The following is a 17,416-nucleotide window of genomic DNA, read 5'->3' as shown; positions in this document are numbered from 1 at the left end:
GAGGACAGTTTGTTAACAGTTTTTTAAAATAATTTGGGTTATTGTGTATGAAGAATGTTATAGTATAATTAAAATGTGTTTTCATTTGTATCTAAAGAAGGAGCAAAATTAGCTGTCAAAGTGCTAATTTTCCACATGTAATTAATATTGTCTGAGTTAATATAAGACTATTTTCAGCTGATTATTTCAATGGTAAAGGCAGGGAAATGTACTGGAAAAAGAGCATCACCTAGAATATTTTTAACCAGCTGCCACTGCATGTGACCTTATCCGTTGCCATGTAGACGATAACTGCATTCGACACAAAATGTCTCTGACTACTTGTAAGTACTCTTATACGACTTGCTGTCCACATAATTACTTTGCAGGTCCTTATTTTGCCCCCAGGCCTCATGTAAATGTGACAATCACAAGGCGGGGACTCTTATTTTAAATGTATTCTCATGTGTGACCACTAGTGGCGTGTACCTTTGATTCATCAAATAAGAAGCACCAACATTGAGCATCCGAATGTGTTGTTTTAGTTCCAAACCTTCAACTCAAGTTACCATCTTTTATGAGTTGTGCTCCTTTTATGGAGACTATTTCTTTAATTAACTGCGACCCTGTGTAATTTTAACAAACGTTTACACCATCTCTGTTTATTTCACGTCACCCGAAAGCATCGTTAAAAGATACGTATTTGTAAGCAGGATTAAGGCTTCATCAGCATTTTTCTAACAACGAAATTAATGGCACTAATATGTCAATATCCTGCGAGGATAATGGTGCAGCCTGCCACATCTTTCACTCTTAAGAGTTGACACATGAGAATAGAATGCCCACATAACAACATATCGGATACAGGAAATGAAAAGAAAGTGATATATTGTTATTATTTTATTCTGAACGTGTAATTTCTGCACCAGAGGTGTAAAGTCTGTACTTGGTATTTGTACACACTGTACAGTTGACACACTCACACACCTCTCTTAACCATTTGTTCTTCCACCTCCAAACATCTGATGCTTGCAAAATTCAAACGTATTTGAATCGACTGGTTCTTGCCGCCGTCATCTAATTACGACAAACCCACGTAAGAGAGTGATTTAAGAAGCGATTTTCCAGCCAGAGCAAGGCAGTAAAAATGTTGCTTCTATAAATTCTAAAGACCTCAGTCCAAGTCAAAATGACTGCGCTCCGTCGAGGGGGCCAGGCCGTAACCCCAAGAGCGATGGCTTTGCCGAGAACTTCGCGGCTGAGGAAGATTGAATAATTTCTCCTAATAAAAGTTTAACGGGTTTGATATATAGGAGAAGCGAGACGGAGCGAATTTGCTGTTGCTACTTTTCTCGCAAGAAGTCTTTCACTTGAAAAGGCTGAGCGAGCACGAGGTCGGGAGTACACGTAAAGGTCAAAAGATATGGCTTCACAAATCATAACCTTGTACTGTCGCCGCTGGGAATACTACAATGGTCTGTTACCCCTGCCTCTCTCCCTAGAGAGCTGGGATAATTACGTGACTGAATCCGTTCCGAAGACACAGACAAAAATGCATGTCCATGCTTTTGTAGCGACCAACGCTCACTTGTATTTGTCTTTATCTTCGTCCAAAACGATACTTAAAACATACTACTACTAGTTAAGTCCATCTTGTATTGAAGCCTCGACATAAAGTTAAACAAGTCTATATTTTAAGCTAGTGTGTAGCTGAAGCTAAAATGCTAACGTGCTTCTTTTGCTCAAGATTCTAGTGTCTACTTCTGTTGACGTAGCATGTTAGCCTTTTAGTTGCTGCTACAAACAAGTGTATTTACATATAAGGTAAACCAAATATTTTCTATCTCATTAGTAGAAAATTAGTGAACATTTTAGCTGACTATCCCTTTAAGGGAAATAACCAAAAATAACAAATTAATTAAACTTTTTTTTTTATTATTATTTATTTAGTTGAACATACAGGACAAGAACAAACAAGACCGTACAATGAACAACAGTCTAACCAGAAGAGCGTCCATGTTGGTTTCTCAATAGCTTGCGTGTACAAACATATTACAACGGGAACAAAACAGAGGCCGCTGGGGTGGTGTTGTGATCATTGTTACACATTCCAGATCAAGCAAACTACTGGAATTGTGGCCTTTTTTGTGTATTTCTCTTTCAAAACAAACCATTTCCAGTGTCCATCAGATACATTCTTTGTTTGTTTATTTCAGATTGGAATAAAGCAAGTTGCAATTACATTCAATAGCTTCAGTACTGAAATGAGTTTGGACATCAATGCGATTCATTCCCAAACTTGTTTATCTCCAAAGGTTAAGTGTTATTCCAGTGCATTAGTGGTCATGAATAGTCCTCTTCAGAAATCCGTACATTGCTTTGAATCTATTCCAAGGCCACTTACATGTACTCCCAGCCATGCTAGTAGTACCACTATGTAACTAGGAAATTAAACTTCTCCAGAGACCCTGGTTGTAGTGGAAACGTATCACAGTAAGGAGACTCATCATAGAAACCACTTGATAGACTTTGATGTAATCCATGGCCACTTTTTGAAAGGATTTTACCTTAGTTGAAAAAGAAAATCCAATTGCCGTCCGTAATCGTTCACGAAGATCCCATCAGTGGGTCCTTTTGTGTATTTATAGCCACTTACTCAGAATAGAACCTTGGTTTGTTAAAGTGATAAAACACCCACAATTCAATTTTCACGTCGACTAAGGGTTGAGAAATCCATGTATTGTGTGAAGAAAAAGGTATGTCCTGATAGGCGCTCACTTTTCTTGGTCCTCTTCGTCCAAAAAGACAAACTAAAAAACATCAAAATACCTCCATAATGCTTTTCTTTGATGTACCTCTTGCTTTGAATCCCTGACATGACAAATTGTTGACAAAAATGAAAACGAGTCTATATTTTTTAAGCAGAATATCCGCTTTACCCTCTGACACTGGGGGTTTCCACCACAAACAGGCTTAAAATGTAAACCAATTTCAATTTCTGATGTCCAGGTTTCAATACAAGATGGACATCACACGTGAGCAGTTTGCAGGTATTTTGGTGTTTTTAAGTGTCTTTTTAGGACGAGGAAGACGATAAAAATGTAGCCCTGGTTGCGATCGTCATATGGACGTACACTTCTGTCTGCAACTTTAAAAAGACACGGATTAATAAAGATTATTACAACCCTTTTGTTGTCTACATGAGGGTGAGTAGAAAATGAGGGAAATTTGGGTGAACTATTACTTAAACAGCAGTTTATTACATTCCCCCCCCAAAAAAAAATCAACATCTAGCATGAGGCTGAATTCAAGGACAACACAGTTAAGATAGACCCTAAGTGTGGAGAGTGAAGCTTAGCGTGAGAACACGCAACATCTTTTTTGCTATAATTGCAGTCTTGAAGAACCAGTTAATAGATTGGTAGTTTATAAATAAGCTGCACTCACGCTGAGCTATTATGTCCAATCTGATGCTAAACCTGAAAAGAAGCTTTTTTTAAACAACAAAATATCGACAACAATTTAAAGACAACTGCCCCCGGCAACATATTTAGTGGAAATCTTGGCACCTATGGTAGAAAGTGAAGATCATTCCTGAAGGTTTGTGCTTTATTACATCGGCGTTCTTAAGAAGCAATTAAAAGAACAAGTTGGTATATAAACAACTAAAATGTTTTTGAGTGACAGAAGAAATTGTCATTTATTCTGGAAACATAAATAACAAAAACAAAAAGAACCATTAGCAATTGCTTCCCCTAAGTACCTGGGATAAGCTCCAGCCGGTCTTGTTATAACTATTTTTAGTTTTTTGAAGGTCATTAGATGTAATACTCACATCACTGTGAAGCAGGATTGGTACAATTTTCATCCAGTCTTGTTTATCTCTGAGGCTAAACATTTTCAACGCCCACACATGCTTCCAGCGATGCTAGTGCTATATGCTAGGAAGGTTTTTACCTTGATAGTTGTTGCTCGATTGGTATGAAAACCAAGTACCAACAACATTACTTCATTCCATTATTTTTCTTAAAAAGGCAAAAAGAGCGGGAAAAAATTATTCAATGTTATTAAGCAAATTGCCTTTAGCATTAGCATGGAGTCAACATTTAACATCGAAAGAAGCTATGTGTCAAATAATTATAATAAACTTGTTTTTGCTAATTAAACCCACAATTAAAAGCAAAATCTTTACGACTATGTATTCAGAAGTTCTATCTCATGTATGGTAGAAACGTTAGCATCTTGTTAATTCCATATTTGGGCGGGAAAGAGAGAATTGCTAATCTCTTGTCCTTCTTTCTCTGATTGAGTAAATCTAGTATCGATACAAGATTTTTTTTTTTTTTACAGATGATGTAGTTCTATTCTTGGAGAATGTATTTAAAAGAAAAAACATTCTGATGATTCTGATTATTTTTTGGGAACTTGCAGTTGAATTTTAGCTTTCTCACTGACAAAAACAGAAACGTATAACTCGCAATATTTTTGTGCCGTTTTCTCCCTCAAACTCAATTTCCAGTTTATCTAGAAAAAGCATTAGTGGAAGGAAATGAATGAATAATGCGCTCTGGGCTTCTGAATTGCAATTTTCCTTGCTTGTTCGGCACATAAATGAGGGAGAGAGAAGCTTTTGATGGTGTAAATTAATTTGAATGCACTAGAATTTGGCTGGTTAAGACTCGCACTAGGAATCCGAACCGGCTTAAAACATGGCCACAGAAACCCCAGAGTCCAGACGGCCCTTCTTCAGGGTGATCCGGGCGGCCATCATGAGCAGCAGACCCACCGACACCTCCAGGCTGTAGGAGAGCCACGCCAGGGCGAAGGACCAGCCGAACGACACCTTCACGAAGACCAGGCTCTCCGGCGGAACCATGCGCTCAAACTCCTCCATGGCCAGATGGGAGTACCTGATGTAGATGCTGACCCCCATCAGTGTCAAGAGACCTGGCGAGGAGAGAAAACGCATGATGGAACATTCCATGTCGACACTTGGAAAAGAAAATATCTGAGAAAAATATGACTTATTTATTTCAGATTTTCATTTTCACACATTTAATACATAGGCACACTTTCTAATTTACTCTAAATTAGCCACTAAATCACGTGGTCGCCCTGTCTGCGCTCTCTTCTTCGCCTCCTAATACTCTAGATCAGGGGTCACCAACCTGATGCCCGTGGGAACCCGATCGCCCGTTGGCTCCTTCTCAGTTGCCTGTGGGACTTGTTCTAAAAATAGCAAGTTGCCCTTGTGGTTCGCAAAAAAACCTCCAAAACATACTGGAGTCAATCTATCAGTTGTTAAGTTGATGAGCCGCACTTTAATTTAGAAATTTCTCGCTAAACTGGGCAATGAATTCCCCCAAACGCCGTTAAAAAAAGGATGTAATAAACATCCGGCTTTCAAATTAAGAGAATCAGCGCAACTGTCTTCATTATCGCTGTGATTCTCTGAAATGAAAATGTTTTAAATGCACGTTTGTCCATCTTTTTTATCATTCATTAGATCATTTTTGCCATATCGATTGAATGATTAAAACGATCTCACCCAACAAATAGGATTTCAATTTTTCGAGATCACGCAATACTTTTTTTTTCCGAGATCTCGCAATACTTTCCGCAATATATATTCTTTCTTCCATGTCCCCTGAGCACGAGCCATTTGGTAATCTTGAGGCTTCCTTCTCGGTCTCCCAAGTGTGTTTCGTGATATAGATGAGAAGGGTCTCTGACTTGTTAACCCTCATGTCTCTTACCGGCTCCCTGTCTTGTATCGACAGTCGCCTGGCTCGACCTCGCCTCAGGCCATGTATCGATCTTCCGTGTAACAATCTTGGACTGATTGAAGTGACTGCCTGGTGAAGTGTATCCATGTATATAGACTCAGGCACAACAGCGGTTCTACTCTCTCGTGTCATTTCCGAACAAAGCAACATCATAAAGTCAAGACTGGCATTAAAAGGTGGTTGAAGATGCTACAAATGTTGGAGGTTTGGATGTATTTATTTATATTAATCTTCTTCGATTAAAATTATTTGAGTATTTTAACCAACCCCTCGAAATCTTTGGATCATCACATCTCTATCAAAACAACGCACAAACCTCTATAATACATAGTTAAAAAATAACTGAAAGGAATAATCATTATTTAGGCTCAACAACCTTCTTGCTGTGAGGCGACCACGCTATATTCTTTTGAATTAAAAGTACATTTGAAAAAAATCCCAATGTGTATTAGCAACAATCTGGCGATTCGATATGTACCACGATACGATGTATATTGCGATGCATTGCGACACTTTACGAACTAACTTTTATTAATAATATATTGGAGTTTTTATCGTAATAATTTATTGATACGTATCGCACAGAAAACAAAAATCTAAATCCGTTCATTTTCAGAGAACTTTACTTGCAAGGCAAGGAGAAATGGTGATAATTTCGACGTAGAAGAGGACTTCTTAGCATTTTATTTATGCTATAGTTATCTGAATAACTCTTAATATGTTATGTTAACATACCAGGCACGTTCTCAGTTGTGTCATGTAACGTAAGCATATACCGTACAATTATTCAGCCTGTTGTTGCCTCTATTCTATTTTTATTTTAAATTGCCTTTCAACATGACATGTCTGTTCTTGGTGTTGGATTTTATCGAATAAATTTCCCCAAAAAATGCGACTTATACTCCAGTGCGACTTATATATGGTATTTATGCTATATTACAGTTGTGTAAGCTGTTACACGATCACTACCATATGTGCATCTGCTTATTAGAAATGGTGTCATTTGGTTAGTTCCTCGATAACCACTAGATATCTGGAGGAATTGTGTTCTCTTATCTGCTTCTAGCTAAGAGCAGTTCGGTAACTAAGATAATACATTCTATCTCAGTCATTTTCCATCAGCTTTTGCTAAAATAAAACCCGTAACCGTGTAGAATTGGGATATGAATCTTTTATCTTATTACATCGTCACCGCTTGCAACCGTATTCCCGGACGGTTCATGTTAGGATTTAATGTAAAAAAAAGCACCTGCTGAGATTTTTAATACGAACCCGTGTGATTCAAACTACTTCTCAGACTGAAGGAGGACGCCGAGTCAGCCGGTATTCCCGTTTTATCACGGCTCCGCTCAGCTCTTCAGAAATGTCCAATCATTTTGAAGCTCCTACAAGTCGCTCCTCACCACTGGGAACGCTACAAAGATCAGCTGAAATGTCATATTAAAATGTTTTTTTTACTGTTTTTGAATCAGGCCTCAGACTAGTTACCGTGCAATTAAGAGCCAGAACTGATTATGAGAGTAAAAAAAAGATGATGATGATGATGATGACGACTGTACTCATCAAGCTGTCGAAGTTTATCCCGTCACTCACGTCTGAAGTGGGGTTCGAATGCGCAGTCCAGACAGCCGTCGACGGGAATATCGTAGTTTGAAACTGGATTGGCAAGAAAATTGCTACAATTTGTCCAGAGTAGGCTTCTTCTCAGGGACTGCTTTTGATCACAGGTTTTCCAAACCGAGATCAAAGATGGCTGCCAGGTGAAAATAGGGTCGAGCCAGTCGATGTACACGACAGTTTGGATATGGTTCAACACTTTGTATCTCAATCTTGTTACAATTTTTTATATTCTTAGTCAGTGCTAAAGAGCCACAAACAATACATTTTATGCTTGCACCTGTCAAGGTGACCCAGAGGCCCGAAAGCAAATGTCTGTGGTATCCCTTTTGTTGTCTCTGGGTCAAGGTGACCCGAAGGCCAGGAAAACAAATATTTGTGGTATCCCTTGTGTTGTCTCTGGGTCAAGGTGACCCGGAGGCACAAAAGCAAATGTCTGTGGTATCCCTTGTGTTGTCTCTGGGTCAAGGTGACCCGAAGGCCAGGAAAACAAATATTTGTGGTATCCCTTGTGTTGTCTCTGGGTCAAGGTGACCCGGAGGCCCAAAAGCAAATGTCTGTGGTATCCCTTGTGTTGTCTCTGGGTCAAGGTGACTCGGAGGCCCGAAAAACAGATGTGTTTGAGGTATCCCTCTTTTACCTTGACCCAGAGACAACACAAGGGATCCCACAAACATTTTGCTTTCGGGCCTCCGGCCATACGGGTCACCTTGACCCAGATGCAACACAAGGGTTCAGAAAGTAACAAAAATGATCGATATATATACTGAGAATAACAAGAAGAGTGTTGTCAAAGTAATATGATGCCTCCAAAATAAAAATAAAATCATGCAATTGGGCTCATACTTCCTGTTGCATCTACTGAAAAAAAAACCTTTTGGCTCGATGTTTATATATATTGCTTTATATTGAGCTACTACGTCTCTTGTTCTTTTCTTAATACTTCTGAAAATACTACCATTTAACTACTTCATCACAAGTGCGGCTGGATCACTCTCACTACTCGGATTTAGTCCTGCTATTATTATTTATTCCGGTTCTTCAGAATAACTCTCTCTGGGATCAATATTGGGCTTACTGTTTGCTTCTGGATGTATTTTGGTATGTTAGTCATCACTACTTGGGAAATAGGCTTTTACCGAGTAAGTACTCTTATTCTGGTTTTGAGTGACTAGTCTTTCCTTTAAGCTATTACAGCCCATTTCCAGTTCACCATCTATTTTAGACGAACATGAACTGAACATAGTTTATTGAGTTCTGTGTGAACTCGTTCCTTCTGGTGTCTGTTAACGTCACACACTCTCCATCTTCATCCAGTGGGTTCCCAGAATCCTACAGCGACTAAAAGAGAAACTAACTGTAAACGGGTCTTGATCTATGTCAGGAGAACTCTATCTTGAACACCAGCCGCGCATAAACGCTTATGTCATCAAAACCAAGAGCTGCAGCTGAGTCTGTGAAATGAAAACATGAATTTAAACTGGATTAACAGTTTATATTCGTTAATTTAAACATTTCTGACATGGATCACTTACTTTAATTGATTGCAGACGAGCTCCGATGAAAAGGTTTATATTTTCCATACCGGATTATTAACGCAAATACTTTGTTTACAGAGACGATCAGGGGCTTATTTGAAACATCTTAAAATGGAGTTTAACAAGAATCAAAGTTTAAATCAGTAACTTAAAGCGCTGAGTAGTGATGATGATAAAGATGGTCTGAGCTTCATATGAATGTGTGGCACAGCTGCGCAGATTTTTATTTCATTTTAATAAATAAAAGCGTTTTGTTCACAAATGAACAAATCATGTGACGGTGTATTCATATCAGTGTGTTTTTCAAGGAGATGGCTCTGATCACGTGATCCGATTTGAAGAGAACCTTCTGCTGCTTTCATCAGACGCGGATCATTTTGTTATATTAAAATAAAAACATTTTTTCTGAATAGTGTGAAATAGCAGATTCAAATATTCAGTATAAAACGACGATGTTGTCTTAATAAATAAAGATCATCCGTTTGGTGAACGAGAAGATATTTATAAGTTTGGGAATAATGAAATATCTACTCGTGTAACTACAAAAACGTGTTAATTTCTGATTAATATTGATCGTTAGTGTGTGTATGACGTGCATCTGATCAGCTGATCCGTACGTACGCGACCTACAAATGTGTCCTTATTGATACATATGGACTTTGAATTGGAAAAGTAGGTCCGCACGTTTTTTGTCCGTATGACCCCATAGTACATGAGGCCCCTAGCTTGTTCTTTAGGGTTCAAAACGGGAACATAAACACTTCAGTTTTCAGGAATTTCTATATGCCCAATTTAATGTAAGAGCCTCTTCTTTTATTGTATTTAATTAATCTTATTTTGTGTTTATCTATTTCCTGTATTTTATTATATACAGTATTTGACGACAAAACGTACAATTCCTGGGTTGTTTTAACAAAACTGACAATAACTGTAAAACGGTTCCTTATAGGACAATGAAATGTGAGGAATATGTTCAATGTAAAAAATAATTTCTGCCTTTTCTGTAAATCAGTTTGTCGCAACATATCAAAAAAAATAACTATAACAATTGAAAAAATATTATTGAAGCTGTGAATCTTTGAAAATGATCAACTATGAACTGACAACAACATTTTAAAACTAATGAACTGAACTTGCATTAGAAAGTGAACTTTCCCAACACTGCCCAAATCTGTGGACAAATGACAATTTTACTTCCTTTCCTTTTGCCTTATAAACCAAACTGTCCTGATTTGATTCACATTTAGTTTGACAAACACTTGCAACACTGAACAATGTATCACCTGTTAAAGCCTTTAATCCAGGACTAAATGTTACAAAGTACGAGAAAACCGTCTGTAAACTCTGGGTGGTCGGTGGGTACAGTTCTGAGAACCAACTGCTTCCTGAAGACTAAAATGTAACTCGTGCAACAGTTTCTATCTTTAGGCAATTACTCTCTGCGGGGCGAAGAAACTGATGCTTCTCCAGTGTGTTAAGACACTCCAGCTAATGAGAAGGTTTGTTTAGACTCTCACAGTTAACTGATCTAAGCAGAAAAAAGGAGGAAACGCTCGGCTCCTCTGTGAGATCAAGAGACGTTAGGGTGTTACAGTCAATAACCTGCTAATAAGATTTACCCCGTTTAAATCACATCACCCTCTACCACCTCTTGACAGACTTCACCTCCCGGCATTTTCTGCAACCGTGATTCTTTTTTTCCTGAGAAACCCACAGACCTCCACACATAAGAGTTGACGGACAGAAAAATGTCTTACTCTCGCCTTCTTTTGTTGACAGGATGGAATGTGGCCCCGAGGCATTAAAAAAGAAAGTTTTTTGTCCTGGACTTACTGGAGAAGAGGAAATAGCAAGCTGTTCCGGCCAATAGCTTCGGGCTGCAGGCCAACGAGCTCACCAGACCGAAAATCCATCCAAACACCAGCATCACCAGACTGAGGGGCAACACGATGACCACCACTTTGTGTAAGCCTGAAAACACACACTTCAGTCAATCAATTATTTCAATTTGTTATCATTCATCAATTATAAATATTCTTTAAAAGATTAATCATTGAAAAAAAAGCATGCATTTTAATTCAAAAAACACTTATTGAATAAATAAATTGATTTGAATTACATCATGAGATGCAACAAACTCAAGATAATTATGTTTTATAATGTTATGGGGATTTTTTGTAGCAAAAATATATTCAGCAAAAACTATTTAATCTGCAGCAAATATGCTTTTTTTCAAGTTTTTTTTTCAGACACAACATACTTACTGTGTGTGTAAAACTGTGTGAGAAACTAGACATATTATGTTAAACTGAACATGCTAAACGTAGCATTTAGCATGTCCATTCTTGGGGGGATTGCGCCGACAACTTGAGGCAGCACACCGAGGAAATCTCCTAAATTTTGTGTAAAACTGAGTGAGAAACAAGATCGATTTACGTAAAATGTTAAGTTGACTATGCTAAACGTAGCATTTAGCAATGTTGTGTCTCAAATCGCACACTTTTCCAAATGCTTGACAGTACACTGTAAGACAGTGCACTTACTTGTGTACTGTCTCAAATTAAACACACGTCGCTACAAACTTATAGAAAATGACTCGACAGCTTCTTCTCTTACTACTTTTTAACGCCGATTTTAACCGGCTGTTTGAACCCTGTCGCTGACACAATTTTCTCCAATTGGATATTAAGATGTTTTATTATTGTTGTTGTGTTGTTTTGTGGTGGAATGAGTGTTTTCTCGAGACATTTACGCCATTATCTGCTACGAAGTAGTGACGTATCTTCCGTTTAGCGACGTAGCTCTAGACGTAGCGTTATCTACATCACTCAATTTTGTGTAAGTGCAGAAATGCACATTCTGAAACACCCCATGTCCGTTTCTTTTTTTCTTCCCTTCCAAACGTTTCCCTTCTACCAACTTTCAGCAGCACACAACGGAATCTTCTAAATTTGCTACAAATCCAAGTCATGAAAACAACCATTTCGTTCTCAAAAATTCTCTGCATTGTCTCTTTTTATAATTTATTTAGCATATTTTTAGTCACCTTTTGAAGTCTCCATCTGACTGTTTTAAATAATAAAAAAATCAACCCTGATTTGACATTATCATGGCAACAGTTAGCTACAAGAAAATAATCTCAGGTCAAATTGCTTGACTGCACTTTTTGTGCGTCCATAGACGTCCAGTGAACCGACATCACAGGCAGCGACTGCCCAGTAACTGCATAATACATCTTAAAATGTTTTAAATTGTTCAGAAATGCCGACCAAAAACATTATTCATGAATTGTAAGCAGGTGATTTTAAGAGTCCCCATTGTGAGGAGAACAAAACCGGGCCTTGGCTACAGATGTTTTGAGGGTTGATTGATAGAATTCCAATCCAAAGCTTCACCATCCCTCGACCCTTCTATTCCTATTGAAACACACTTGATTCTCTGGCTAATGCGCGATAACAAGTGAATCATTTGTTTAGAGGCTCAGAAGACAAAACAATAATGTAACACTGAAGAGGTAACAGCAGGAAGGCTCTCTTGAAAATACCCATCAAGCTCGGCCGCTTTTGATTTTGCTTGTTTGTCGTGAGGTCTTTGTTTCGAAGCAGTTCTGGGTGATAAAAAGAGAAAACAGATGCTAGAATATCTGTTGTATAACTCACTCAGATGCACGGCAGGAGGTGAGAAGAGTGTGGATTGAATTCTGATTCAAATTATTTACCGTGAATCACATAGTTAACACCAAATTTCTGTCTGTTTTTCTTTTTTTTTTGATGATTTTTTTGATGTAAGGGAACATGTCTCAACAGACTTTCTTTTATTCATATTTTCATATTAATTCACACATTTTTTTAATTGTAATAGAAATTTGTTTGAAAAAACTGAAAATGTTGTTTGAAAAACTGAAATTGTAGTTTAAAATGGAAAACTAATGAAACTAAAGTGTCACTAACTGGACTGAGCCAATGAGATCACCACCTGCATGGAAAGTATTTTTACTTGTGTTTTGTGGTGTTTTTTTTTGTCTTTGACGATTTATTATTAGAACAACAAAAGCTGACAATGATTTAAAAAGATTCTTTCATTGTTGCAGTGCATTATGGGATGTGTATTTTGAATAGTTGGAGCGTTGTATTGTCGAAAAAATACAATTTCAGGAAATGTTGATTACAGACCGAGGAAGCTAAGATTACATTATGGTGGTGTTCCAGAGTACCGTCTGGAACCAAACATTTTTTGAAGAATTCATCACTCTCTTTTCTTTATTTTGAGTGTGTTGCTTAAGCAAGTTCCAGAACAATCATGCTTCCTATGATACCTCATCAAAACTGTGACTCTGGTTATTGCTCCTGCTGATAAGGTTCCAGGGTTGAGTCAGTACTTGGGTGACTTAGTCCAGTCTGTCAAACTGAGCCTGAGAAACCTGGGTGTTGTATTTGACAAAGACATGTCTTTAGTTCAACACTGCAGAAAACTGACCAGAAACGATCTGGAGCCTGTAATCCATGTGTTTGTATCTTCTCGATTAGACTATTGTAACAGTTTGTTTTCGTGTCTAAACATCTAAACAAGAAGAATCTGTCTCGCCTGCAGTTAATACCAAACACTGCAGGGAGAATTCTGACCTGCTCTAGAAGAAGAACTCACATTTCCCTGATCCTTTAATGTCTTCACTGGCTTCCAGTTTCTTTCAGGATCAACTTTAAAATTCTGGTTCTTACTTTCAGATCTATTCATGGTCAGGCTCCTCCTTACATCAGTGATCTGATCCAGCCTTACACCCCAGCTCGGGCTCTGAGGTCTGTGGATCAGATGCTACTGATGGTTCCTGAACACGGTTCTGGACCAGAGGAGAGAAATCCTTCCAGACTGTTGCTCCTAAGCTTTGGAACGATTTTCTTCTGTGTTTGATGATCTACTGACTCCTTCAAAATCATCTTAAGACATTTTTATTTGTGCTTTTCCCTGATTTTCTGGGACCCCTGTGTATGTGTCTTGACCTTTTAAGTATATATTTTAACTGTGTATTGTTTTTGATCATTCAAGCGCTTTGTGACCCTGGTCTAGAAAAGTACTACAAATAACCTTTACTTACTTACTGACTTAGAGCTTGACAATGTATTGGAATCATTGATATTGAAAATGCTAAAAAAGAGAATCTTATAATGTTAATTAAATAAATAATACTAGGTGGACATGAGCTGCTTGAAGGAGGTCTTCCCTCTCCCGCTTTCAATTTATTTTTTATTTTGTAGAATACAGTATATCCATCGCCACACCACCAAATACCCAAAACATGTTTCTTCGTACTCTCTGACATCAGTTACCAGACAAAAACACAGAGCGACAAGACGGGACTCACCGAGAAGATGCCTCTCGGCCTCCGACAGGCTGGACATGTTTGCGGAGTAGAAGGGGATGACCGAACTCTTGTTTGCTCCTGCATTCATCAAGAGGAAAGGTTACGTGTGACAGAAAGAGCAGGGCGAGTTGTTAAATGTCAAGAATGCTTTCCCGGTTTTTTAAAGGGAAGGACAAGGATTCATTTTCATGAGGCCTGAATCAGTATTTGAAGGGGCTATGAAATACTTTTTGGGGATTTCATCAAGTTGTTTGTAAAACCGATGGTTTCTTGTGCCACGGAATTCCCACATGGGAGGTCTTATTGGAGGTTGCTGCCCCCGCGACCCAAGCTTACACACATCTGAAAAGTTCCAGGGTTGGATGATCCACGTTTTCCTTTCCACAAAACCTTTATGGCTTTGTATTCAACAGGTCTTTAAACACACCGCTTTCTATAAGTAGCGATGTCATAACCCATAATGCCATGCAGCTCAAAGTGTGGTTTTTTTTTAAAAAAAGGGTTTAAATGTGTCTGTTTTTTAATATATATTTAAGTGCTCCCTTGTTTATTGATTTGGAACGGATTCTGAAAACTTCCTGCATTTTATATATTGACTTAAATTACCAACTTCTTATGTTTATCAACATTTACTTGAACTTGCAAAGTCAACATTGCAGTCCCTCTCAGTAACGGTGGCATGAACACGTCTCGCGACGCTTTGCCGCCCAGCCGACAGCTGTCGATCACCCTCTGACATAGCAACAGACGTAGATTGTTAAACACAGCATTGCAGCGACCAAATATAGCCTTGCGTAGAAAGGCATCATGGGAGGTTCCAGGTTGCGTTGGCACCTTCAGGCTGGCGTTGGTAATTAATGTGTCATTCTAAGTGTTGCAGTTGTGTTAACGCTAATAATGGTTGGTAAATGTCGGGTTGAAATGTCTCAGATGGACTGGTGAGCTTTTCCAGTGTGTCCACTTGTTGAGATCGGATCGAATGCTTGAAGGCGATTACGTCAGACCACGTGACTCAACCAGACTCGTGGTTTGAGGCGCGATGGTGGTGTTGGGGAGGTGTGTGGCGCTCCGGTGTTCCTGAGACATATAGGAAGATGTAAATGAGCAGCTGCATCTGGATCGAGCGAGGAAAAGGAACACGGTGACGAGACCTGTTGCAATCATCCGCCAATTAGACGCTCAATTAGCAGCGACTGACAAACCACTTCTTTCACGTGTTTTCAATACAAAGACTTGTGTCGGTGTCGTCGTGGATTTCACCAAATTGGACAGAATCCAGCTCTGCGGCCAGAGGACTGACCAGTCACCCAGGACAGGATTTGCAACTCAAATTGTTTTAATTCATTTTAATTAATTTTGTGTACATGATCCTCACAGAGGTACTGATAGGAAAATATACTTATTCTGTGTGTATGTTTTAAGAAAATGACTCCCCCCCCCCTCCCCCCCTGGATGATCAATGCGTCTTCAGCTGGACGATCAATAATCGATATCAGCATCACAACGGCACCAGCAAGAAGCATAAAAGTCCACCGGATATTTTGATTCTGTTTAGTGTCAAGACATACCTTCATTGATCCTCCACAGACCGGAATGAGAACTCAGCTCTCTGGACTCGGTGCAGTTGGGTTTGTTCACGTCGATGATGTACCAATAATCGGTTCCGATCGACACCGCGAGGAAGGCGAAGCAGAGCAGGGCACAGAACCCGGCAGAGAGAACCACCGATCCGTACCCCATCCTGCAAAAATAAAAAATAAACCTTCAGAGGTTGTTTTTTTTTTTAAATTTAATTAAATTTTTCCAGTGAAGCTGGTCCGACTTTCTCCGCCGCCGCCGTGGTGCGTTCAAGCTCAACCTCCGATCATTCTCCCAAACAACACGAGGAGTCCAGAGATGGGGGGGCAACGAAGCTGGAAAAAGAGGTGGAACTGAGAGGAGAGAGAGATGTCAATCCAGCGGCTGCGAGCGGAGAGTCTGAGCAGCAGCGGCGCAAGTTGAAGTCAAGACTGATGGAGAGAAAATAGCTCCGTTGAAAAACCTTCTCTCGCCCTGAAGTGAAGCGACTCACAAGTGGTCGAGAATTCAACATTTAACAATCTAAAAACGTGTTTAAAAAAAACAACTATTTAATTCGTTTTATTATAGTCGCAATTGTGTTTATTGATGATCATAATGTGAATAAACAAACCCCGAAAAAAAAAAGTGATAATAATATTTGTATTTCATTATTTATTTGTATCATGGCCGGTCCATTTCATTTCATGAGTTCTCAAAAAATGTCTTCATATTAAAAATTATATTCACACTAATCAACACTTTTCTTTTTATTTCAAAATGAGTAACTAATGTGTAGATTTAAGTATGTCTTCAATAGATGTTGTGACTCTATTGTATCATCAGTATGTGTCTGTTTGTACAAAACTCTCATTTTCATTAAAATATTCACATAAGAATAGTTAAATAGGCCCCGCCCACTTTTTTCTCTGGAAATTAAATACTGTTTGCAATAACCACACCCACTCTGCTGCGATTGGTAGAGCACCAAGGTCTGTCACTGCGTACTCCAAGGGACTCGTTGTATAAACAAAGCGGGGCATCATTACAGCTTAGTACTTGTTTGATATGTACCTTTTTTTTCATTTATTAAAAAGAAAAACTCCAATTATTTTAATCATTAAAATATGTGTGTTTTTTTCTTTTCTTCTACAGACAGCTGTGGCTTAAACCCTTGCGGGAGCCAAGGTCTCACCAAGGCAAGTTCCTACATCATTTTTAAAATATGGATTTGCTCCTTTTTTGTAGTGTGTACTATAGGTACAGTTAATATACAAGGCACCACTACATAACACGTAAACTGTATAGAAAGTGTTCAAACGATTAAGCTGAATTATTTTCTTGCTAGCTAGGCTAGCTGATTATAGTGGAATTCAGTGACTCGTAATTATTTTTTATGATAGTGTTTGAACTAACGTCACGTCTGTATTGACGCATAATGAGAGAATGAGATGCTTGTAATGAAATGCTAATAAGCATTCATTTATTTTTCAAGAGCATTTGGCTCTTGAGTGATGCTTAAGGGTTCAATAACGTCATTGTCATCATAACTTTATTCAACCCTCCATATTGCTTTAATT

General features: G+C 38.6%; 1 protein-coding gene across 1 annotated transcript; it reads right to left on the bottom strand.

Moving 5' to 3' along the window:
• Nucleotides 1-2,023: 2,023 nt before the first annotated feature.
• LOC148065134 (transmembrane protein 235) lies at nt 2,024-16,226 on the bottom strand. Its single transcript, XM_087809093.1, has 4 exons — nt 15,848-16,226; nt 14,280-14,357; nt 10,754-10,891; nt 2,024-4,926 (listed from the first exon to the last, which is right to left on the bottom strand). The coding sequence occupies exons 1-4, from the start codon at nt 16,017-16,019 to the stop codon at nt 4,682-4,684; spliced, it is 633 nt and encodes a 210-aa protein (XP_087665219.1). The 5' UTR covers nt 16,020-16,226; the 3' UTR covers nt 2,024-4,681.
• Nucleotides 16,227-17,416: the final 1,190 nt, after the last annotated feature.

The sequence above is a fragment of the Callionymus lyra genome, chromosome 15 (assembly GCF_982586985.1).
Source record: "Callionymus lyra chromosome 15, fCalLyr1.hap1.1, whole genome shotgun sequence".
In the NCBI taxonomy this organism is placed as follows: domain Eukaryota; kingdom Metazoa; phylum Chordata; class Actinopteri; order Syngnathiformes; family Callionymidae; genus Callionymus; species Callionymus lyra.
Note: the sequence above shows the minus strand (reverse complement) of the source record. Positions and strands in the feature narration are given on the sequence as shown.

Bases quoted from the DNA above. Each gene is read 5' to 3' on its own strand.
- LOC148065134 (XM_087809093.1), bottom strand. From the start codon at position 16,019: ATGGGGTACGGATCGGTGGTTCTCTCTGCCGGGTTCTGTGCCCTGCTC. The intron at 14,358-15,847 runs GTATGTCTTGAC...TGATGAATGCAG, and splicing joins TCTGTGGAGGATCAATGAAG to GAGCAAACAAGAGTTCGGTC. The intron at 4,927-10,753 runs GTAAGTCCAGGA...TCTCCTCGCCAG, and splicing joins TTGCTATTTCCTCTTCTCCA to GTCTCTTGACACTGATGGGG.